This window comes from Pelobates fuscus, chromosome 9, assembly GCF_036172605.1.
Source record: "Pelobates fuscus isolate aPelFus1 chromosome 9, aPelFus1.pri, whole genome shotgun sequence".
Lineage (NCBI taxonomy): Eukaryota > Metazoa > Chordata > Amphibia > Anura > Pelobatidae > Pelobates > Pelobates fuscus.
The window spans coordinates 170,009,123-170,030,898 of record NC_086325.1 but is presented as its reverse complement, the minus strand read 5'-3'; the positions used below and the strand labels follow the sequence as shown (position 1 = coordinate 170,030,898).

At 47.9% G+C, this 21,776-nt stretch overlaps 1 protein-coding gene across 2 annotated transcripts in view; it reads left to right on the top strand.

Moving 5' to 3' along the window:
• Positions 1-16,541, top strand: part of LOC134573383 (multidrug and toxin extrusion protein 1-like) — a 59,724-nt gene extending 43,183 nt beyond the window's left edge. For both annotated transcript variants that reach the window (XM_063433118.1, XM_063433117.1), the window contains exons 16-19: positions 10,525-10,657; positions 11,167-11,261; positions 12,488-12,572; positions 15,746-16,541. In XM_063433118.1, coding sequence (XP_063289188.1) covers positions 10,525-10,657; positions 11,167-11,261; positions 12,488-12,572; positions 15,746-15,954 — 522 coding nt within the window. In that variant the 3' untranslated portion in view covers positions 15,955-16,541. The remainder of the gene's footprint in view (positions 1-10,524; positions 10,658-11,166; positions 11,262-12,487; positions 12,573-15,745) is intronic.
• The last annotated feature ends 5,235 nt before the right edge of the window (positions 16,542-21,776 follow it).

The window sequence follows — 21,776 nt, the reverse complement described above, 5'->3', positions numbered from 1 at the left end:
GTCTGTGTTGAGGAGCGAAATGGGGCGGTAGTGACCCGGGTTGAGGTGATCTTTCCCGGGCTTGGGCAGGAGGCATATGTCAGCCATTAGCATGTCGGGGGGGAGTTCATGTCCTTGTAGCAGTGAGTTGAAGGCTTTGCATAGGTGCGGTATTAGTATGGCCTGGAATGTCTTGTAGTAGATGGCAGTAAAGCCGTCCTGTCCCGGGCTTTTCCTTGGTTTTAGTGTCTTAAGGACTAGGGCGATTTCTCCGGCCTCTATAGGCGTTTCCAGTTTGGCTTGCGCTACGTTGGAAAGAGCTGGTAGGTTGAGGGGTCTCAGAAGGGAGGATATGGTCTTTGGCTGCTCTGTGTCTCCCGTGGGTGTTGTAGCGGCATGGTTGTAGAGGTTGGTGTAGTATTGGAGGAACTCTTGGGCTATTGCTTCCGGGTTTGTTGTTGTTTCTCCGGACCTGGTTCGGATTTTCGAAATTTTCTTGTTGTCCTGCCTTTTTTTGAGGCAGTTTGCCAGGAGTGAGTCCGCTTTGTTTCCTTTTTCATAGAATCGTTGCTTGGACCACATGAGGTTCCTTGCTACGTCCGCTGCCGATAGTTGTTTGAGATGTTCCCTTGTCGCCTTGAGTTTCTCAAGGAGTGAATCCGTCGGGTTCTGCTTGTGGAGGGTTTCGAGTCTCGATAGTTCCTTCAGAGCTTCCGTGAGTTTTTGTAATCTTTGCTTCTTGAGGGCCGTGGCTATCGCTATAAGGTTGCCTCTGATCGTTGCCTTGTGAGCTGCCCAGACCGTTGTTGGCGCTACGTCGTCTGTGGTATTAAGGTCGAAGTAGGTTTTAAGGTGCTCTGACACGGTGTGGACTGTAGCCGCGTCTTTAAGTATCCATGGGTTGAGCTTCCATCTCCACGGGTGTGCTCGTAGAGGGATCTGTATCGTTAGAGCCACTTCGGCGTTGTCCGACCACGCGATGCTTCCTATGTGCGTGTGGGTGATCCAGGGTTGGACTGCTTGAGAAATAAGGAATCCGTCGATGCGGGAATAGGACCTGTGAGTGTGGGAGTAGAAGGTGAAGTCTACCGACGACGGGTGCTGGAGTCTCCATGCGTCCAGTAAGGGTGTGTCGGTTAAGAAGTCTGCATATAGTTTGTCATTTCTGGTTGGAGCCGATGCCTTTCCATCGCGTGTCCTTCTGTCTGTGGCCGGCGTGAGGGTCGCGTTTAGGTCTCCGCCAACAATTATGTGTTTGGCGGAAAGGGTCTTGAGGTGGATCTTGAATGTGTCCCAGAATGATGCGTCTGGGGTGGTGGGGGCGTATAGGGAGCATATGGTTAGCGTGGTTGTTCCCGCTCTCCCCGTGAGGAAGAGGAATCTCCCTGCTGGGTCTTTGCGAATGTGAACGTCGTCCAGTGGGCAGGAGTTTCGTAGCAGTATCGCGACCCCTTTTGTTTTTGCTTCTGGCGAGTTCGCCAGATAGTATCTTCTAAAGTGTCGGTTGACTAGTGGGAATTGTTTATGATCAGTAAAGTGGGTTTCCTGTAGTAGGATGATATCCGCTCCCGTCCGGTTAGCCCATCGCAGTATCCCATGTCTTTTCCCCGGCGAATTGAGTCCCTTGACGTTGAGGGATGTGAAACGGATTTGGAGGTTCCGTGGTGGCATGCTGTCGTAGCCAGGCTGTCTCCGTCGAGTGGATAGATGTTGGGTTGTGTTTAGTTTAGTGTGTCTCCTGGGCGCGGACGCGTTTGGTGGGTGTTTGGTGTGGGTTGGGGTAGGCGGGGGGTGGGGGGGTGGGAGGTAGGGGGTTGATGGGGCTCCGCCTGCGCGGGTCTGTTGGGACGTGGTCGTCTCGCGGGGGCTGGGTTCGTGGCGGACGGGGCTTATCTAACTGGCCAGTCGTTAGTTAGGCGGGGGTCTCGGTTAGCCGGCCCGAGGTCCGTGTGGCGGTTCTCGGGAGGGCCGAGGCCGGTAGGGGGAGTGTGTTCTCAAGTGATGGCAGGTTCCGCCTAAGGCCTGCCCATCGTCAAATGTATATAACTGAGCCGGGAGGTGGGTGTGAGGTAGGGGGGTCGGTGGGGAAAGGTGGGAGTTGGGCGAGGGTGTTTTCCTGCGCTTTCTGCTGTGTGGTGGGGGGGTGCGTTTGGTGTCACTTGGGAGGTGTTTAAGGGGTGGCTATATGTGTGGTGTCCTGGTATTGCGTGCCGGATTGGTTTTGTGTTGTGTGACCATGAATGTTCGAATGTTGGGTTTGTGTGCTTGTGCGGTGTTTCTCTGTTTTAGCGACGCAAGATCTGCGCCGCCGCCCGGTCAGCTGGGGGTGGCTCACGGGGGCGGAGGGGGAGCAGCTCCGCGCCGCTGGAGGTGTGCGGAGTGGCCCTATGTATAGTATGTTCGCTGTGCTCCATCGTTGGTAATGGGTGGGCGTATTTTGTGTGGCCTGGTGAGGCCAGTTGTAGTGTGGGTTTGTGCCTATTCCAAGCATTTAGGTTGCCGGGTATCGTCCACCCCCTAAAGGGGGGAGGGTTGTGGTCTGTTCTGGTGTGGTGTCTTTCGTATGGAGCGTTATGGAACTGCTGCGGCCTCTGGCCGGGGTTGTGTTCTGTAGTCCATGTGTAATATGCGTGTTGGCTTTAACTTTTCAACAATAGAACCCTTGAACAAGTATAGATTAGCAGTATTAAACATCATACAATAGGCAGAGGTCAGAGAACAATGCATTTGGTAGACCTTGCACCAGGTGTTGCGTACCGGGTGTGGTGTCTTTCGTATGTAGCGTTGTAGAACTGCTGCGGCCTCTGGCCGGGGTTGTGTTCTGCAAACCATGTGTAATGTGCGTGTTGACATTAACTTTTCAACTATAGAACCCTTGAACAAGTATACATTAGCGATATTAAACATCATACAATAGGCAGAGGTCAGAGAACAATGCATTTGGTAGACTTTGCTCCAGGTGTTGCGTACCGGTTTTGTTTTGTGTTATGCGACCCTGATTGTTCGGGTGCTAGGCGTGGGTGCTTGTGCGGTGGGATGTTTCCCTGCGCCATCGACGCGAGATCTGCGCCGCCGCTGCCCGTTCGGCTGGGAGTGACCCACGGGGGCGTGGGGGGAGCAATCCCGCATCGTTGGAGGTGTACGTGTACGGAGTAGCCCTGTGTATAATATGTTCGCTTCGCTTTATCGTTGGTAATGGGTAGGCGTATCTTATGTGGCCTGGTGAGGCCCAGTGTAATGTGGGTATGTGCCTATTCCAAGCCTTAAGGTTGCCGTGTATCGTCCCCCCCCTAAAGGGGGGGGGATTGTGGTCTGTTCTGGTGCGGTGTCTGTCGTATGGAGCGTTATGGAGCTGTTACGGCCGCTGGCCGGGGTTGTGTTCTGTGCCTCTTGTGTATTATGTGTGGTGGCATTATCTTTTCAGCAATAGAACCCTTCAACAATTATACATTAGCAATACTAAACATCAAACAATAGTTAGAGGTCAATGAACAATGCATTTGGCAGGCTTTGCAATGTCTCTATCGGAGGGTGTCCGGCCTACCATATCCCCAGCGACCCTTAAGGTGTCCCAGAGCTAGGTCGTCAAGTCTGTGTCTTGTGTGTGGTGCGCCATCCGTTCTGTCCGTGGGGGCCCCCCATCTTGTCTACTCTCCGGTGGTCTACCCAGTGTGGTCATAAGTAGCGTGTACTGTGGAGGTGTGTGTTACTTTGCTGGGGTGTCGTGGTGCTCTGGGTGCAGAACCGGGGTGTGCAGGTTATCTGTCTTGGGTCTGCCGTCAGGTGTTATCGATGGGTCCTGGCAGGGGATGGGCGTCCGGTAGGGTCGGAGTTGGGCCCTCCCTGCCCCTATGTGTGGTATGAAGGGTCCCCGGGGGCCCGTGTTGTCCGGTTTTTGTCAGTCACCCCGTCTCCCCGGTTAGGCGTCTATGAACATTACCCCTTCGACCCCTCCTCCCCCCAAGTCCCCTGTGTTTTCTGCGGTTGAGGCCTGGGGTGTAACCTGGGACCGGGTAGTTGTGAGCGAAAGTCGCTACACAGGATGCTTATGGGGTTGATACAAGTACTGTCCCAGTTGTTAAATACTTTCTGCGTTATGCTCAGTGTCCTGGTTGCGGTGTCCCTTTTCCCAGCACTAACGTCCGTGTTCCATGGTGGGCATGGGCCCGGAGAGAGGTGCCAGGGTAGGGTGGGCTGTGTTTGCTGGGTGTCTTGGCCGGTGGAGGGGGTGTTCCCGTCGCTGGTGGTCGGCAGGTTGGTGGGGGGGAACAGTCTTTATCGGGGTCCAATGTGTTGGTGGTTCATCCGCTTGCGATGTTGGCGTGGGCTGTGTGGTGTTGAAGTGAGGTCCATTAGGGATGATGGTCTACGTTTGCAGTGTCTTGTAGTTTGGGTCGGGCTTCGGTGTGTGAGCATTAGAGCTCGGTTGTACTGTTCATGCTTTGCATCTTGTGCTCCGGTCGTTTCAGCCCAGGGTCGGGAGTGCTCGCTGGGGTCAGAGTTGCTGTGGTGAGGGGAAGGGAGGGGAGCGTGCCGTGCTCCGTGCAGTTTTGTAGGCCTGCAGTCGTGTGTCTTGGTCTTGTCCGTTACGGTGGTTTCTGGCGTCTGGGCTTGCGGGCAGTGCTGTTGCGAGGCAGCTCGTGCCGTGTGGGCTATGGTTGTCTGGTTGGGGTGCTGGGGTGTGGAGCCGAGCAATTGCGCCTGCAGTTATGTCCCCTCTCCTCCTCTTCTACCTCCGTGCTGCGTCAGCATTTTGCGGTGCCGTGCTTCTTTGTGGACGGTCACCGTTTCTGGCTGGCAGATTGTTGCTTGGCGGTTGTCGTGCAGGGAGGTCGTCGTCGGGCGGATGCAGTGCCGGTAACTGTGGTAAGCTCAGTTGGGCGAGGAGTGCAGGGACTTCCTCGGGCTTTGTCAGGGAATGGAATCTTCCGTCCTTGCGGACTATCAGTCGGAAGGGGTGACCCCATGCATACCGGAGGCCATGATGGCTGAGGTGTTGTGTGAGTGGGCGCAGTTCTTTCCGCCGTTTCAGGGTGGTGGGAGCCAGATCTTGAAATAGTTGGACTTGCACCCCCTCTATTTCAATGGGGGTGTCTCTGGCAGCTTGCATGATGCGCTCCTTGATGTGGTAAAAGTGGAGCCGCACCACTATATCTCTGGGGGTCGTGGTGTTGGTGCTTGGGGCTCTCAGTGCTCTATGGGCCCGGTCCATCAGTAAGTCGGCCGCTGTGGCCTCTGGCAGGAGGTTGTGGAAGACCTCTGTAAGGGTGTCAGTGAGGAGGTCGGTGGAGACCGATTCAGGGATGCCCCTTACCCTGATGTTGTTCCTCCGTGTTCTGTTGTTCAAGTCTTCGTTGGATTCTTCAAGGTATCTTAGTTGTGCGCGTAAGTTTTGTAGTTCACTGCCATGTGCTTGTACTTTTTCGTTGGTGTCTGCCATTTTGGACTCCACGGCCTGTGCACGCGCTGAGAGGTCAGCCATGCCTTCTAGTATGGGGCATAGTCGTTTATCCAGCTCTTCAGCCACTGAGTGTTTGAAGTCGGCCAGAAATCCCTGCATGTCCCTCCTGGTCAGTGGTGCCTCTGTTCTCTCAGAGTGAGCCTGGTTGCTCATTTCGGAGTCGGAATCGGATTGTGCAGGTTCCAAAGATGGCGCCCGTTGTTGCTCAGGCTTTTGCCTGAAGATCGGTGCGACTGAGGAGTTTCGGGTTTTCTTTCCGCCGCCCATAGGGGAGGTGGGTGTCGGGGGAGTATCAGGGGGTATTTTCGGGGAGTTTGGGGGCTCAGATGCCGTAGATGGCTTGAGATTTAGGCAAGGCCTCGGCGGAGCTCGGGAATTATGCGGCCATTCACTCGCGAGGTTAGGCTCCGCCACACAGACTGATTTCTAAACACATTTATTGTAGTTTAAAGACACATTACTGGGAGCTCTGTCATACACTCAGACACATTACTGGGAGTATTATTGCTGTGGGGCTCTGTTATACACTCAGGCACATTACTGGCAGTATTATTGCTGTGGGGCTCTGTTATACACTCAGGCACATTACTGGCAGTATTATTGCTGTGGAGCTCTGTTATACACTCAGGCACATTCAGTGGCGGATCCAGAGCCTGATCTCGGGAGGGGCACTTGTAGATTATTTAAAGAAATAATCCAGACACAATAACCACTACAGCTCAGTGTAGTGGTTATGGTGTCTATAGTGCCGGGACCCCCTCCCAGAGTAAGTAGTCAAACCGTTTAAGAACAGTTTGACAACTTACCTGAAGTCTGCTGGGAAATGGGGCTGCAGTAGTGCATTGGAGCAGTAGTGTGTGTGAGTGGTGCAATGTGTAAGGGGTGCAGTGTGTGTGTGAGGGGGACAGTGTGTGAGAGCGGCAGTGTATGTCAGGGATGCAGTGTATGTGTGGGACAGTATGTGTGTGTAACAGTTGCAGTGTGTGTGTGTGAGTATTGCAGTGTATGTGTGAGTGTGGGCAATGTGTGTATATGGGGCGGCAGTGTCTGTGTATGAGGGGGCAGTATGGGGGGCAGTACAGGTCTATGGGGGTCAGTGTGTGTGTATGAGGGGGCAGTATGGGGGCAGTACAGGTCTATGGGGGTCAGTGTGTGTATATGGGGGCCAGTGTGTGTGTATGGGGGCAGTATGGGGGGCAGTATGGGGGCAGTATGGGGGGCAGTATGGGGGGCAGTGTGTGTGTATGGGGGGCAGTGTGTGTGTATGGGGGGCAGTGTGTGTGTATGGGGGGCAGTGTGTGTGTATGGGGGGCAGTGTGTGTGTATGGGGGGCAGTGTGGGTGTATGGGGGGCAGTGTGGGTGTATGGGGGGCAGTGTGGGTGTATGGGGGGCAGTGTGGGTGTATGGGGGCAGTGTGGGTGTATGGGGGCAGTATGGGGGGCAGTGTGTGTGTGTATGGGGGGCAGTATGGGTGTATGGGGGGCAGTATGGGTGTATGGGGGGCAGTATGGGTGTATGGGGGGCAGTATGGGTGTATGGGGGCAGTATGGGTGTATGGGGGCAGTGTGGGTGTATGGGGGCAGTGTGGGTGTATATGGGGGCAGTGTGGGTGTATGGGGGGGCAGTGTGGGTGTATGGGGGGCAGTGTGGGTGTATGGGGGGCAGTGTGGGTGTATGGGGGGCAGTGTGGGTGTATGGGGGGCAGTGTGGGTGTATGGGGGGCAGTGTGGGTGTATGGGGGGCAGTGTGGGTGTATGGGGGGCAGTGTGGGTGTATGGGGGGCAGTGTGGGTGTATGGGGGCAGTGTGGGTGTATGGGGGCAGTGTGGGTGTATGGGGGCAGTGTGGGGGGCAGTGTGTGTGTGTATGGGGGGCAGTATGGGTGTATGGGGGCAGTGTGGGTGTATGGGGGCAGTGTGGGTGTATGGGGGGCAGTGTGGGTGTATGGGGGGCAGTGTGGGTGTATGGGGGCAGTGTGGGTGTATGGGGGCAGTATGGGGGGCAGTGTGGGTGTATGGGGGCAGTATGGGGGGCAGTGTGGGTGTATGGGGGCAGTATGGGGGGCAGTGTGTGTGTGTATGGGGGGCAGTGTGTGTGTATGGGGGGCAGTGTGTGTGTATGGGGGCAGTGTGGGTGTATGGGGGTCAGTGTGTGTGTATGTGGGTCAGTGTGTGTGTATGTGGGTCAGTGTGTGTGTATGTGGGTCAGTGTGTGTGTGTATGGGGGGCAGTGTGTGTGTATGGGGGGCAGTGTGTGTGTATGGGGGGCAGTGTGTGTGTGTGTATGGGGGGCAGTGTGTGTGTGTGTATGGGGGCAGTGTGGGTGTATGGGGGCAGTGTGGGTGTATGGGGGGCAGTGTGGGTGTATGGGGGGCAGTGTGGGTGTATGGGGGGCAGTGTGGGTGTATGGGGGGCAGTGTGGGTGTATGGGGGGCAGTGTGGGTGTATGGGGGCAGTGTGGGTGTATGGGGGGCAGTGTGGGTGTATGGGGGCAGTGTGGGTGTATGGGGGGCAGTGTGGGTGTATGGGGGCAGTGTGGGTGTATGGGGGGCAGTGTGGGTGTATGGGGGCAGTGTGGGTGTATGGGGGCAGTGTGGGTGTATGGGGGCAGTATGGGGGGCAGTGTGTGTGTATGGGGGTCAGTATGGGGGGCAGTGTGTGTGTATGGGGGGCAGTGTCTGTGTATGGGGGCAGTGTGGGTGTATGGGGGGCAGTATGGGGGTCAGTGTGTGTGTATGTGGGTCAGTGTGTGTGTATGTGGGTCAGTGTGTGTGTATGTGGGTCAGTGTGTGTGTATGTGGGTCAGTGTGTGTGTATGTGGGTCAGTGTGTGTGTATGTGGGTCAGTGTGTGTGTATGGGGGGCAGTGTGTGTGTATGGGGGGCAGTGTGTGTGTATGGGGGGCAGTGTGTGTGTATGGGGGCAGTGTGTGTGTATGGGGGCAGTGTGTGTGTATGGGGGGCAGTGTGGGTGTATGGGGGCAGTATGTGTGTAATGGGGGGCAGTGTGGGTGTATGGGGGCAGTATGTGTGTAATGGGGGGCAGTGTGGGTGTATGGGGGCAGTGTGGGGGGCAGTGTGGGTGTATGGGGGGCAGTGTGGGTGTATGGGGGGCAGTGTGGGTGTATGGGGGGCAGTGTGGGTGTATGGGGGGCAGTGTGGGTGTATGGGGGGCAGTGTGGGTGTATGGGGGGCAGTGTGGGTGTATGGGGGGCAGTGTGGGTGTATGGGGGCAGTGTGGGTGTATGGGGGCAGTATGGGGAGCAGTGTGTGTGTATGGGGGTCAGTATGGGGGGCAGTGTGGGTGTATGGGGGCAGTGTGGGTGTATGGGGGCAGTATGGGGGGCAGTGTGTGTGTATGGGGGTCAGTATGGGGGCAGTGTGTGTGTATGGGGGCAGTGTGGGTGTATGGGGGGCAGTATGTGGGTCAGTGTGTGTGTATGTGGGTCAGTGTGTGTGTGTATGGGGGGCAGTGTGTGTGTATGGGGGGCAGTGTGTGTGTATGGGGGGCAGTGTGTGTGTATGGGGGGCAGTGTGGGTGTATGGGGGGCAGTGTGGGTGTATGGGGGGCAGTATGTGTGTAATGGGGGGCAGTGTGGGTGTATGGGGGGCAGTGTGGGTGTATGGGGGGCAGTGTGTGTGATATAAGGGTATTGGGTCTTTTTTTTTTTATATATATTTATTTTTTATTTAAATAAATATTCTATGTCCCCCCTCCCTTCTTACCTTTACTTGGGGAGGGGGGACATTTCCCTGGTGGTCCGGTGGGCGATTCATTGGTGGTCCCAGTGGGGAGAGTGAACTCTAGCCCACGCTCCCGGGCTAAAGTTCACTCTCGCAAGATTTGGAGCGTTGCCGTGGTAACCGCGGCAACGCTCCAAATCTCGCAAGAGGAGGACCCGGAGGAGCTGCAGCCTGACCTCCGGGTCCTCCCTCTAACTCCCTCCCTCCCCCGCCGGCCGCCAGCACTGTGCCTGCGGACCGGGGAGGGAGATCTGTGATCTCCCCTCCGGTCCGCACGCACATTTAAGGGCTGGCAGGGGAGGGGGAGGGAGAGGGAGACCGTCGGTATTCTCGGGGGGGGGCAATTGCCCCGTTGCCCCCACCCTGGATCCGCCACTGGGCACATTACTGGGAGTATTATTACTGTGGAGCTCTGTTATACACTCGGACACATTACTGGGAGTATTATTGCTGTGGGGCTCTGTTATACACTCAGACACATTACTGGGAGTATTATTGCTGTGGAGCTCTGTTATACACTCAGACACATTACTGGGAGTATTATTGCTGTGGGGCTCTGTTATACACTCAGACACATTACTGGGAGTATTATTGCTGTGGAGCTCTGTTATACACTCAGACACATTAAGGGAGTATTATTGCTGTGGAGCTCTGTTATACACTCAGACACATTACTGGGAGTATTATTGCTGTGGAGCTCTGTTATACACTCAGACACATTACTGGGGAGTATTATTGTCGTGGAGCTCTGTTATACACTCAGACACATTACTGGGAGTATGATCGCCGTGGAGCTCTGTTATACACAGACACATTACTGGGAGTATTATTACTGTGGAGCTCTGTTATACACAGACACATTACTGGGAGTATTATTGCTGGGGAGCTCTGTTATACACTCAGACACACCAACTATACGGAGCTCCTAGAAAAGGGGGGCAGAGGGATTTGGGACCAAAATAGGGACTGTCTCTCCTAAACAGGTATGTACTGCATAGGAAAATTCATATTTTATTATTATTATTATTATTATTATTATTATTGCCATTTATATAGCGCCAACAGATTCCGTAGAGGGGGATAAAGTTTAAATAAAGTTAAAGATGCTGTCACATAATATGAACCATTGCTGCAGAATAAGGAGTTTTTTGGGGGGACCCTGGGGTGTTTTTTGGGGACCACGGTGGTGGGTATTTACAAGACCCGGGGGGTGGTAATTTGTAACTTGGGGGGCTCTCAGTGGTGTTTTTTGGGGACCCCGGTGGTAGCTTTTACAGGACCCTGCTGATGGTATTTGGGGTCATTTCACGATGGACAAATATAAATGTTTATTTCTGTTCCAGGCCACATGTGGGGGTATCCTGAGGGGAACAGGAAGGCAGAAGATTGGCGCTATCTTTCATTTTGTTGGTTATTACGTCATTGGCCTTCCTGTTGGGATCTCACTGATGTTCGCAGCTAACATTGGAATAATAGGTGAGAGACCGCGTCATGTCATGTGGGCGCACGGGAGGGATTTAGTCCATCTGAGATCATCCTCCTTATACTAAGGGGTCTAGAAACACCGCATTTCCTTTATTTGGGCTCCCAGCACCCTCCGCGCACTGGGTAAAGGGGGAGCCTTGCTTTGTTAACTCTGCTGTTGCCCCATTGATGTTTTTGGGGATATTTATGAATCCTTCACGCTATATCTTGAAAGTGCTGCCCGGCAGAGAATGTATACTTCATACACTGTTGGAGTGAAATCAGTCAATCACAGCGACTACATTATTACTCCGACCATGATTAGTGAACGTATGAATTCTACATACAGCCGAGCAGCACCGGGTGAGGGTTGATAAAAATGCCCCAGAGTGTAGGTAGGTGATGGGTTAATCGGGCGGTTTCTCTCTGTACAGACAGGATCTCCTCGTACAGCCATACTGTGTGCGCTATGGCGATTTCTCCCGTTTAATACGGTGTGTTTTGTCCTGTTTACCTGTCAGGGTTCTGGATCGGGACGCTGCTGTGCGGCATGCTGCAGGTTATTGCATTTCTCACCTTTGTGTTTAAAATCGACTGGAAGAAAGCGTCAGAAAAGGTGAGTTTGAGACCCTGTGCTGTAACACACACCATAATCACTGCAGGGATACGGTGTAATACGGCATGGAATTGGGGGGAGGAAAGGGGGGGTTTCTCAGTTTACTTATTTTGGCCTAAATCCTCCAATATCCCCCTTTAGTAAATAGAGAGTGATTATACAACGTAGAGGAGGAACAGTGTCGAGCGTCTGATACGCAGCCACTACAGGCAGTCTTATTACGACATAGGAATCATTGCAGGACTTACTGGGACACTGCACCCAGACCATTTCAACTAGCTGACGTTGTCTGGGTGCCTATAGTGTCCCTTTAATTTTTAATTGCTTTTCTCCTGTTAATCGCTTGCTAGACCCTGCAGGAGCCTTGTGTGTGCAATTAAAGGACCACTATAGGCACCCAGACCACGTCAGCTCAATGTAGTGGTCTGGGTGCCAGGTCCATCTAGGATTAACCCTGCCTGCTGTAAACATAGCAGTTTCAGAGAAATTGCTATGTTTACATAAGGGTTAATCCAGCCTCTAGTGGCTGTCTCATTGACAGCCGCTAGAGGCGCTTCTCACTGTGAAAATCAGTGAGCAGATGCCAGCGTCCATAGGAAAGCATTGAGTAATGCTTTCCTATGGACTGGGTGAATGCGCGCGTTGCTCTTGCCGCGCATGCGCATTCGGCAGATGACGTCGGAAGAGGGAGGAGAGTCCCCTGCCCCGAGGAAGCCTGTCGCTGGAAATAGGTAAGTGTTTTAACCCCTTCCTCCCCCTTCAGCCCGGCGGGAGAGGGACCCTGAGGGTGGGGGGGGACCTAAAGACCCTATAGAGCCAGGAAAATGAGTTTGTTTTCCTGGCACTATAGTGGTCCTTTTAAAGCTCAATTTACAGAGTAGGAGATAAAAACTTTTAAAGTAAGTTAACATGTGATTGATAAATAAAACCATTTTTTTTTTATGCAGACTGTGTGAGTGACAGCCAGGGCAGGTGTGGCATAAACAGAAACAAATTGATCTAACTCCTAAATGGCAGAGAATTGAGCAATGAGACTGCAGGGACATGATCTATACACCAAAACTGCTTCATTAAATTAAAATTGTTTTGGTGACTATAGTGTCCCTTTAAATTTAAAATTCCCTATGTATTCTCACTTTAGTGAATAACTCTACTAGTTTATGTATCACCCCCTCTGCTGGCTGTTTGTTAGTATTACACTTAATACAGTGTTGTTTTCATTACAGGCGCAATCACGCTCTATGCAGCGGGTAAAGGTGAAAAAGGACCTAAATGACCAGCCAGCAATTTATCAGAGCGCCCCACCCTCAGGTAGGTCCTATTGTGCCCCGCCCTCGTGTATGTTCTATTACACACGCAGCGCCCCGCCCTCAGGTATGTTATATTACACACGCAGCGCCCCGCCCTCGTGTAGGTTATATTACACACGCAGCGCCCCGCCCTCGTGTAGGTTATATTACACACGCAGCGCCCCGCCCTCGTGTAGGTTATATTACACACGCAGCGCCCCGCTCTCAGGTATGTTATATTACACACGCAGCGCCCCGCTCTCAGGTATGTTATATTACACACGCAGCGCCCCGCCCTCGTGTATGTTATATTACACACGCAGCGCCCCGCCCTCGTGTATGTTATATTACACACGCAGCGCCCCGCCCTCGTGTATGTTATATTACACACGCAGCGCCCCGCCCTCGTGTATGTTATATTACACACGCAGCGCCCCGCCCTCGTGTAGGTTATATTACACACGCAGCGCCCCGCTCTCAGGTATGTTATATTACACACGCAGCGCCCCGCCCTCGTGTATGTTATATTACACACGCAGCGCCCCGCCCTCGTGTAGGTTATATTACACACGCAGCGCCACGCCCTCGTGTATGTTATATTACACACGCAGCGCCCCGCCCTCGTGTATGTTATATTACACACGCAGCGCCCCGCCCTCGTGTATGTTATATTACACACGCAGCGCCCCGCCCTCGTGTATGTTATATTACACACGCAGCGCCACGCCCTCGTGTAGGTTATATTACACACGCAGCGCCCCGCCCTCGTGTATGTTATATTACACACGCAGCGCCCCGCCCTCGTGTATGTTATATTACACACGCAGCGCCCCGCCCTCGTGTATGTTATATTACACACGCAGCGCCCCGCCCTCGTGTATGTTATATTACACACGCAGCGCCACGCCCTCGTGTATGTTATATTACACACGCAGCGCCCCGCCCTCGTGTATGTTATATTACACACGCAGCGCCCCGCCCTCGTGTATGTTATATTACACACGCAGCGCCCCGCCCTCGTGTATGTTATATTACACACGCAGCGCCCCGCCCTCGTGTATGTTATATTACACACGCAGCGCCCCGCCCTCGTGTATGTTATATTACACACGCAGCGCCCCGCCCTCGTGTATGTTATATTACACACGCAGCGCCCCGCCCTCGTGTATGTTATATTACACACGCAGCGCCCCGCCCTCGTGTATGTTATATTACACACGCAGCGCCCCGCCCTCGTGTATGTTATATTACACACGCAGCGCCCCGCCCTCGTGTATGTTATATTACACACGCAGCGCCACGCCCTCGTGTATGTTATATTACACACGCAGCGCCACGCCCTCGTGTAGGTTATATTACACACGCAGCGCCCCGCCCTCGTGTATGTTATATTACACACGCAGCGCCCCGCCCTCGTGTATGTTATATTACACACGCAGCGCCCCGCCCTCGTGTATGTTATATTACACACGCAGCGCCCCGCCCTCGTGTATGTTATATTACACACGCAGCGCCCCGCCCTCGTGTATGTTATATTACACACGCAGCGCCCCGCCCTCGTGTATGTTATATTACACACGCAGCGCCCCGCCCTCGTGTATGTTATATTACACACGCAGCGCCCCGCCCTCGTGTATGTTATATTACACACGCAGCGCCCCGCCCTCGTGTATGTTATATTACACACGCAGCGCCCCGCCCTCGTGTATGTTATATTACACACGCAGCGCCACGCCCTCGTGTATGTTATATTACACACGCAGCGCCACGCCCTCGTGTATGTTATATTACACACGCAGCGCCACGCCCTCGTGTAGGTTATATTACACACGCAGCGCCACGCCCTCGTGTAGGTTATATTACACACGCAGCGCCCCGCCCTCGTGTATGTTATATTACACACGCAGCGCCCCGCCCTCGTGTATGTTATATTACACACGCAGCGCCCCGCCCTCGTGTATGTTATATTACACACGCAGCGCCCCGCCCTCGTGTATGTTATATTACACACGCAGCGCCCCGCCCTCGTGTATGTTATATTACACACGCAGCGCCCCGCCCTCGTGTATGTTATATTACACACGCAGCGCCCCGCCCTCGTGTATGTTATATTACACACGCAGCGCCCCGCCCTCGTGTATGTTATATTACACACGCAGCGCCCCGCCCTCGTGTATGTTATATTACACACGCAGCGCCCCGCCCTCGTGTATGTTATATTACACACGCAGCGCCCCGCCCTCGTGTATGTTATATTACACACGCAGCGCCCCGCCCTCGTGTATGTTATATTACACACGCAGCGCCCCGCCCTCGTGTATGTTATATTACACACGCAGCGCCCCGCCCTCGTGTATGTTATATTACACACGCAGCGCCCCGCCCTCGTGTATGTTATATTACACACGCAGCGCCCCGCCCTCGTGTATGTTATATTACACACGCAGCGCCCCGCCCTCGTGTATGTTATATTACACACGCAGCGCCCCGCCCTCGTGTATGTTATATTACACACGCAGCGCCCCGCCCTCGTGTATGTTATATTACACACGCAGCGCCCCGCCCTCGTGTATGTTATTACACATACAGCGCCCCGCTCTCAGGTATGTTATATTACACATACAGCGCCCCCCCACATGCAATCCGCTGCGTTTTTATCATCTTCCCGCGGATTTCTAACGGCACATCTCCAGAGTCCTTCCTGTAACTTGCTAGCCACCTCCTTTACTCCTCTTATTATTCCCTGATCGCCAGCATGGCGGCCACCCCCCAGGCTCCCTACCATAGATGCCTCTCCTCCATCCAACCTCATATTGATTCCCAACTCGGTCAATCGCTTCTACAACAAACACTCTGCTCTTCAACGCCGCTTTCTCTTCTCTGACCGAGGGGCCTCCTGTCTTCTTATCTCTATGCTATACTTTACTTTAGATTTGTGCATTTAGTTTCAGATAAATCGAGATTTGCCTGAATTTGGGGCGATTTAAGAGTCGTCTGTGGGCTTACTGCAGAATGCGATCATCTGAACTACATCTCCCATAAAGCATTGCCTGCTGGCCTGGATGCTTAGTTTGGAATGATGATATCATTTTTATGTTTGCTTTCACTGTATCACCCCACATTGTAATCTCTGCGGTATACAGCGAGTTAACCGGGGATCATTCATTAACCTCATCCCATTCCTTGTATTCACAGAACCAGACGTTGAAAACACCACACTTACTGAGCATGACATCACAGCCTGCGAAACCCCCCAGCCGTCGGAGAACGAGTCTCCTTCATGTACCCTCTCCCCAAAACACAAACCTCTGACCAAAAGGCAGCTGATCCGACGGCGCTCTCTGACCCTTATCGGGGCCATAATTATATTAATGATTGGGATTTCAATCAGACTTACAGTATAACGTATCCATCCATGTAGGTGGAACTCAGAATGAGGATAGAATTCTGCCCTATGCCATCAGTGAGCATACTCGCGGGCGGCACAACTCAAAATAATACCGTGATTTGCAACCACGAGGGTGGAATGAATACGCAGAAGATCAAAGCAATACTGGATTTAGAAGGAAAATAGAAATTTGCTGATCCAATACGCTGACAGCCAGGATCCACAATGTCAATGTTTTTATTGGTGGGTGAAATATTTCTTTCTGCAGGAAACCTGTCCTAATATTTATCAATCTGGTAAGAAATCTAAGAACCGGCTGAGACCCAGCACATTCCAGAATAATTCCTGTTAAAGGGACAGTACCACGACAAACCCAATATATCCCGTGCCTTTACATGCAGCTCCGATCACACAAACGGTGTTCATGGAAAGTGAAATCCAATAGGTTATCACGGCTTCTTACAGGAGAAGCCATCCCATAATATTCAGTCAGGGTAGCAGGAGAACATTATATCCTCTGTTTACCCAATCAAGGCCCTCTGAATGTCAATGATGGGATCACGTAAGAAACATCTCTCTATAATAAATGGTGTTCTTCGTAAATAGTGAGCGATAGCCAGGATTGCTGTATCAATGCAGAAAGATTAGCGGATAATGTGGAGAGAAGTGGTTATGGTTAATGTGTAGGACAGTCCATTGCCTAGAGCCACGAGCCACCTCATCGTTCTTCACTCAAGTGAGAATTCCAAGTCCATTTCAAATTTAAGGTGGAAATGTTAGATTGTTAGATTGTGAGCTCGTTTGAGCAGGACCTCGTCATTACTCCGTACGTCAGTCCTTGTTGCTTTATATCCTTAATGTATTATTCTAAAGTGCTACGGAGTATGTTGGCGCTATATAAATGATACAATTTCTTCCAGTATCCCTCCTCTGATTCACGTAGAATTCTTTCTTTAGTTAATGTCTCCAACGATGGACCCAGTGAAGGTAAAGTCGGTAACTGGCCCTGGGGGTTACATGTGTCTGTCCATGGGATCACCTTAATACAGAGATTTCATCTCCGACACCGCCTCGCACAGCACGCTCTCACAGACTCTTCCCAGTCTGAAGTTACACCAAACGGGGGAACGGAGACAGAACGTTACTCTCGATAATAGACTACTGCGATGCTCTGCAAACTGTCCTGAGAGACTGAGAAGCATCCATAGAGAACTGAGCAGCATCCAACATTGTTATAATATTAAACAGCAACTACCCCATCCATTATTATATATTATTATTACACCATCCATTATTATTACACCATCCATTATTATTACACCATCCATTAATATATATTATTACACCATCCATTATTATATATTATTATTACACCATCCATTATTATATTATTATTACACCATCCATTATTATATTATTATTACACCATCCATTATTATATTATTATTACACCATCCATTATTATATATTACACCATCCATTATTATATATTACACCATCCATTATTATATATTACTACATCCATTACTATATATTATTATTACACCATCCATTACTACATCCATTATTATATATTATTATTACTAGAAACATAGAAACATAGAATGTGACGGCAGATAAGAACCATTCGGCCCATCTAGTCTGCCCAATTTTCTAAATACTTTCATTAGTCCCTGGCCTTATCTTATAGTTAGGATAGCCTTATGCCTATCCCACGCATGCTTAAACTCCTTTACTGTGTTAACCTCTACCACTTCAGCTGGAAGGCTATTCCATGCATCCACTACCCTCTCAGTAAAGTAATACTTCCTGATATTATTTTTAAACCTTTGTCCCTCTAATTTAAGACTATGTCCTCTTGTTGTGGTAGTTTTTCTTCTTTTAAATACAGTCTCCTCCTTTACTGTGTTGATTCCCTTTATGTATTTAAATGTTTCTATCATATCCCCCCTGTCTCGTCTTTCCTCCATGCTATACATGTTAAGATCCTTTAACCTTTCCTGGTAAGTTTTATCCTGCAATCCATGAACCAGTTTAGTAGCCCTTCTTTGAACTTTCTCTAAGGTATCAATATCCTTCTGAAGATAGGGTCTCCAGTACTGTGTACAGTACTCCAAGTGAGGTCTCACCAGTGTTCTGTACAATGGCATGAGCACTTCCCTCTTTCTACTGCTAATACCTCTCCCTATACAACCAAGCATTCTGCTAGCATTTCCTGCTGCTCTATTACATTGTCTGCCTACCTTTAAGTCATCAGAAATAATCACCCCTAAATCCCTTTCCTCAGATGTTGAGGTTAGGACTCTATCAAATATTCTGTACTCTGCCCTTGGGTTTTTACGTCCAAGATGCATTATCTTGCACTTATCCACATTAAATGTCAGTTGCCACAACTCTGACCATTTTTCTAGTTTACCTAAATCATTTTCCATTTGGCTTATCCCTCCTGGAACATCAACCCTGTTACATATCTTAGTATCATCCTCAAAAAGACACACCTTACCATCAAGACCTTCTGCAATATCACTAATAAAAATATTAAAGAGAATGGGTCCAAGTACAGATCTCTGAGGTACCCCACTGGTGACAAGCCCAAGCTTCGAATATACTCCATTGACTACAACCCTCTGTTGCCTGTCACTCAGCCACTGCCTTACCCATTCAACAATATTGGAATCCAAACTCAAAGATTGTAGTTTGTTGATAAGCCTTCTATGTGCAACAGTGTCAAAAGCCTTACTGAAATCGAGGTAAGCAATGTCTACTGCACCACCCTGATCTATAATTTTAGTTACCCAATCAAAAAAATCAATAAGATTAGTTTGGCATGATCTCCCTGAAGTAAACCCATGTTGTCTCTGATCTTGAAATACATGTGTTTTTAGATGTTCAACAATCCTATCCTTTAACATGGTTTCCATCACTTTCCCCACTACTGAAGTTAGGCTTATTGGCCTATAGTTGCCCGACTCCTCCCTATTACCTTTCTTGTGAATGGGCACAACATTTGCTAACTTCCAATCTTCTGGGACTACTCCTGTTATCAATGATTGGTTAAATAAATCTGTTAATGGTTTTGCTAGTACACCACTAAGCTCTTTTAATAGCTTTGGGTGTATTCCATCAGGTCCCATTGACTTATTTGTCTTTACTTTTGACAGTTGAAATAGAACCTCTTCCTCTGTAAACTCACGTGTAATAAATGACTCATTTATCCTTTTTCTTAACTGAGGTCCCTTTCCTTCATTTTCATCTGTAAATACCGAACACAAATATTCATTGAGGCAGTCAGCTAGACCTTTATCCTCATCTACATACCTTCCTTCTTTTGTTTTTAATCTAACTAATCCTTGTTTTACTTTTCTTTTCTCATTTATGTATCTAAAAAAGGTTTTGTCCCCCTTTTTTACTGACTGTGCTATTTTCTCTTCTGTGTGTGATTTGGAAGCTCTTATAACTTGCTTAGCCTCTTTCTGCCTAATCTTATAGGTCATTCTGTCTTCCTCACTCTGGGTTTTTTTATAATTACTAAATGCTAACTTTTTGTTTTTTACTATTTTGGCTACATCTGTGGAGTACCACAGTGGTTTCTTGAATTTTTTGCTTTTACTGACAAGCCTAATGCAATTTTCTGTTGCCTTCAGTAGTGCAACTTTTAAATAATCCCATTTCTTTTGGACTCCATTTAAATTGCTCCAGTGTGATAATGACTCCTTTACACATATTATAATTTTGTAAAAGTCTGTTTTTCTAAAGTCTAAAACTTTTGTTTTTGTGTGGTGTGACTCAGTCACTGTTCTTATATTAAACCACACTGACTGATGATCACTGGATCCTAAACTTTCACCTACAGTAATATCTGATACCAAATCTCCATTTGTTAACACTAAATCTAGTATGGCCTCTTTACGAGTTGGCTCCTCAACGACTTGTTTTAGAGACAATCCCAGTAGGGAGTTTAGAATATGTGTGCTCCTGGCACAAGTAGCTATTTTTGTTTTCCAATTTACATCAGGAAGATTAAAGTCATCCATGATGATAACTTCCCCCGTCATTGTCATTTTGGCTATTTCTTCAACTAGTAGATTATCTAACTCTTCAATTTGTCCTGGGGGCCTATAAATCACACCTACACGAGTTACTGTGTGATTACCAAATTATATATTATATATTATTACACCATCCATTATTATATTATTATTACACCATCCATTATTATATTATTATTACACCATCCATTTTTATATTATTATTACACCATCCATTTTTATATTATTATTACACCATCCATTATTATATATTATTATTACACCATCCATTATTATATTATTATTACACCATCCATTATTCTATATTATTATTACTACATCCATTATTATTACACCATCCATTATTATATATTATTATTACACCATCCATTATTATATATTATTATTACACCATCCATTATTATATATTATTACACCATCCATTATTATATTATTATTACACCATCCATTATTATATTATTATTACACCATCCATTATTATATATTATTATTACACCATCCATTACTATATATATATTTATTATTACACCATCCATTATTATATATTATTACACCATCCATTATTATATATTATTACACCATCCATTATTATATTATTATTACAACATCCATTATTATATTATTATTACACCATCCATTATTCCATTATTATTACACCATCCATTATTATATATTATTATTACTACATCCATTATATATTATTACACCATCCATTATATATTATTACACCATCCATTACTATATATATATTTATTATCACTACATCCATTATATATTATTACACCATCCATTATTAGATATTATTATTACACCATCCATTATGAGATATTATTATTACACCATCCATTTTTATATTATTACACCATCCATTTTTATATTATTATTACACCATCCATTATTATATATTATTACACCATCCATTATTATATTATTATTACACCATCCATTATTATTACACCATCCATTATTATATTATTATTACACCATCCATTATTGTATATTATTATTACACCATCCATTACTATATATATATTTATTATTACACCATCCATTATTATATATTATTACACCATCCATTATTATATTATTATTACACCATCCATTATTATATATTATTATTACTACATCCATTATATGTTATTACACCATCCATTATATATTATTACACCATCCATTATTATATATATATTTATTATCACTACATCCATTATATATTATTACACCATCCATTATTATATTATTATTACACCATCCATTATTAGATATTATTATTACACCATCCATTTTTATATTATTATTACACCATCCATTTTTATATTATTATTACACCATCCATTATTATATATTATTATTACACCATCCATTATTATATTATTATTACACCATCCATTATTATATATTATTACACCATCCATTATTATATTATTATTACACCATCCATTATTATATTATTATTACACCATCCATTATTATATATTATTATTACACCATCCATTACTATATATATATTTATTATTACACCATCCATTATTATATATTATTACACCATCCATTATTATATATTATTACACCATCCATTATTATATATTATTACACCATCCATTATTATATTATTATTACAACATCCATTATTATATTATTATTACACCATCCATTATTCCATTATTATTACACCATCCATTATTATATATTATTATTACTACATCCATTATATATTATTACACCATCCATTATATATTATTACACCATCCATTACTATATATATATTTATTATCACTACATCCATTAT